The sequence below is a fragment of the Brassica napus genome, chromosome C5 (assembly GCF_020379485.1).
Source record: "Brassica napus cultivar Da-Ae chromosome C5, Da-Ae, whole genome shotgun sequence".
Taxonomy (NCBI): Eukaryota; Viridiplantae; Streptophyta; class Magnoliopsida; order Brassicales; family Brassicaceae; genus Brassica; species Brassica napus.
Genome location: NC_063448.1, coordinates 33632033 through 33635908, shown reverse-complemented (window position 1 = coordinate 33635908; position 3876 = coordinate 33632033). Strand labels below are relative to the sequence as shown.

At 44.2% G+C, this 3876-nt stretch overlaps 1 protein-coding gene across 1 annotated transcript; it reads right to left on the bottom strand.

Moving 5' to 3' along the window:
- Positions 1-2416: 2416 nt before the first annotated feature.
- LOC106350299 lies at positions 2417-3319 on the bottom strand. The gene is made up of 2 exons (XM_013790205.1): positions 2835-3319; positions 2417-2768 (listed from the first exon to the last, which is right to left on the bottom strand). The coding sequence occupies exons 1-2, from the start codon at positions 3317-3319 to the stop codon at positions 2417-2419; spliced, it is 837 nt and encodes a 278-aa protein (XP_013645659.1).
- Between the last annotated feature and the right edge of the window lie 557 nt (positions 3320-3876).

The following is a 3876-nucleotide window of genomic DNA, read 5'->3' as shown; positions in this document are numbered from 1 at the left end:
CAGACGGACATTCGTCACCCGACTCTGCGCTACTTCATGAAGGTCCTTGCCAACACTCAGTTGTGCAAGATGAAACCTAGTAGTCTACTATGCGGTGATGAGCTCACATTAGTCTACTACGCGGTGAGGAGATTGGTTAACATCGAGGACATTGAGGAGCCCGCAGACGACACATGGCTCAACCTAGGATCCCTTTTCGTTGAGCATCTCGTCAAGCTCAAGATGAAGCTGTTCCAGTCCCAGGGAAAGAAGAAGGAGACGGTCGGGAGTCTACTTACACCGATCTTCAGACACTGCAGAGTACCACTAGATGATGCTACGATGAACGACCAGATCTTCTACATGGATGCAGCGCACCTCACGAGTGGACAATGGCTCAAGGGGAACCGCTACTGGTGTTTCAGGGATGAGGATGGCCCGCACTTGGTACAGCTACCCCACCGTGCACTCACAGACTTCTCAGCAGGCCTCGCCAGCATCCAGTTTCATCCCAACCTAAACCTCCTCAGTGCTCCGTCGACCACCCCGCACAGCTACACTGTGCAGCGACCTGTTTAGCATATTTATAGGATCAGGAGTGATTTGGAGGAAAGTGATGATTTTAGAGCATTTTGGAGATATTTGGAGTAAGCACCCGAGATGACCATCGAGCACGACCATCGGTCGACATTGAGGAAGAATAATCGATCGATGTTCACATATTGACATCGATCGACAGCGAAGCGCGCAGAAAGCCCATTTGGTCTCAGCCGACTTAGAGCCCAAGTCTTCACCTATTTACAAGATTACCCCTGACGAGTTTTAACCTAATTATATAAAGCTTTGTCAACATGTTGGAGGCAAAGTGTGCTTTCTTGTTTTACTGATTTTAAAGCAAAGGTTTTCTAGGATAATTAGTAGATTGGAGAGAAGATCCAAACAGATTTGTGATTGGAACTCCATTGATATCTATTTATTTATCTATGCAGTTTTTATACCTTATTGCTGTTATGAATTGCTTAGCCATGTCTAAGTAGTTCTCTTGTTAGATTTTAGGGTTTAAATAGGTTATGAGGGATTAGCCCCAACTATATATTGCTAAGTTGTGATATTCATCTTTAGGATTGTCATTAATGTCTGTTTCTAGATTAGCTACCTAGAACTTGCCCTATGAGTCGTAGACATAAGTGATAGCTTGCATATCACCCTGAATCCATCCTAACTGAGCTAAGATTGCTAGAGTAAGGCGAGAGATGAACTAGGAAGCTTAGTGAGCATATTTAATCCGCGCATTAACGCTTGACCAAGAGCGTCGGTCGATATTCCAATTGACTAATCGGTCGACATTTCAACAAGTGTATCGATCGATATTCCTATAGAACAATCGATCGACACTAGTCAATAGACAAACTTAGAAAGCGAAAGCCTAATGGTTTGTTATTAAGTGTTTAGCTCTATAATGTCTTGCATACAACTTATTATGCATCTGTAGAATTATAATCCTGATTACCTGAATAAAAACCCTAAGTCTAGCTATTTCCATTTAAGTACCAAAACCCCAATCAATCAATCGAGCAATCACTTGCTCACAAACCTGTAACTTTACATTTAAAACACTAAACAACCTAGCTTAACTAATCTGATTAGATTTATTAGGTTCCCTAGCTCTTTGTGGATTTGATCCCTAAGTATTACAACTGAACCTCTTATTTGAGAGAGTAATTCACTCCTTAGGGTAATTTGAGTGATATCAGAGTTCCATGAAATCTTCTATCATGTCCGTAAAGATTGACATCATGCATCGTTGGAAAGTGGCATGAGCATTACAAAGACTGAATGGCATTCTGCGGTATATGAATGTTCCGTAAGGGCATGTAAAGGTAGTCTTTTCTTGATCATCAGGATGTATAGGGATTTGGAAAAATCCCGAGTATCTGTCAAGAAAACAGTAGTATTGGTGATTTGCCAATCTTTCCAACATTTGATCAATGAAGGGTAAAGGAAAGTGATCTTTTCTGGTGGCAGCATTTAGTTTTCTATAATCGATACACATTCGATGTCCAGTGACAGTTCGTGTAGGAATTAGTTTGTTTTTATCATTCTTTACCACTGTAATTCCACCTTTCTTAGGTAGAATATGCACGGGGCTTACCCAGTCGCTATCCGAAATTGGGTAGATGACTCCATCATCTAGAAGTTTGATAATTTCCTTCTTAACAACTTCTTTCAAATTCGGGTTTAGCCTCCTTTGTTGTTCCACTGACGATTTGGAATCGTCTTCTAAGTGAATTCGGCGCATGCACAGATTTGGAGATATACCAGGAATATCCTCAAGAGAGTACCCGATAGCATTCCTATACTTCCACAGTTTAATTAGTAACAACGCAAGCTCTCAGTTTGTTAAGTTGGCATTTGCGATTACGGGGTAGGATTTATTTTAGAGAAAAGAGTATTTGAGTCTGGCAGGTAGTTGCTTTAACTCAATTTTTGGTGCTTTCTCGGGATCCCAGTTTTCTAGCGAGGATGGTCGATCGAAGGCGGCCTTCAAATATCGATCGACGTTGATTTCCAAATCGTCATTCACCATGTCATCGACATTTGTTAATTCTACACTTGCGTCCATTAATTGCGCGTATTCATCAGCCCTTCTGCTGTTGCTAAACGTCTCCTCTTCTGTAAATGTGAGAACTTTTTCCATGGGATCATCTGAGCATACGTCTATGAAGGCTTTTTCAGCCAACTCAAATATATCATCCATGTAAGAGGTTTGTTTATCGATTAAGGGTCGTCTGATCAGTTTTTCCATATCGAAGGTCATTGGAATGTTTCCAATGTTTAGACATATTCGACCTTACTTCACGTCGATGATCGCACCAGCGGTAGCTAGAAGTGGTCTACCTAAAATGAGGGAATCTTTTGGTTCATTCTGGTATTTCAACATATCGAAGTCCGTTGGTACGTGACAGTCATTAATCCTTATTGGCACATCATCTAGTACTCCCTCAGGTACTTTAACGGACTTATCAGCAAGAACCAAAGTTATTTTGGTTGGTTTGAACTCGTCGTATCCCAGGGATATCGCGACAGAGTGCGGCATTAGATTTACGCTGGATCCCAGGTCAAAAAGGGATCGAGGAAAACTCTTGTTTCGTATGCTGCAATCCAGAACAAAACTGCCCGGATCAGGTCTCCTGATCGGAGTTTCGCCTTGGATTATTGCACTCACCTTGTCTGAAACAATCATGACGTTGTGTTCGACAGCTGGGAAGCTGTTGGATACCATGTCCTTAACATACTTCTTTATCGAAGGTGATACTTTTATGGCATCAGTTAGTGGCATTTCCAGCGTAATTTTAACGAATGCTTTCTTGCAGATCGCTTTATCCAATTCTCGCTTAGTTTGCGTCTTGTTAGGAGGAAAGGGTGGCAAAGTCCTATACACTCTCTCAACTGCTGGTTTAGCTGGACTGGTTCAGCTCGGCGGATGGCCGAGCTAGTCGCATTATCAATCCAGCTCGGCGGATGGCCGAGCAGGTCGCGTGTTCGATCCTGCTCGGCCATCCGGCTCGGCAGATGACCGAGCTGGTCGCGTGTTCGATCCAGCTCGGCCATCCGCCGAGCTGGTCACGTGTTCAATTCAGCTCGGCCATCCGCCGAACTGGACTAGTCCAGCTCTTCGGATGGTCGAGCTGGTCGGTACAGCTCGGCGGATGGCTGAGCTGGTCGCGTGTTCGATCCAGCTTGGCCATCCGCCGAGCTGAACCAGTCCAGCTCGACGGATGGCTGAGATGGTCGCGTGTTCCATCCAGGTCGGCCATCTGCCGAGCTGGACTGGTTCAGCTCGGCGGATGGCCGAGCTGGTCGTTTTGGTCGATCCAGCTCGGCCATCCACCGAGT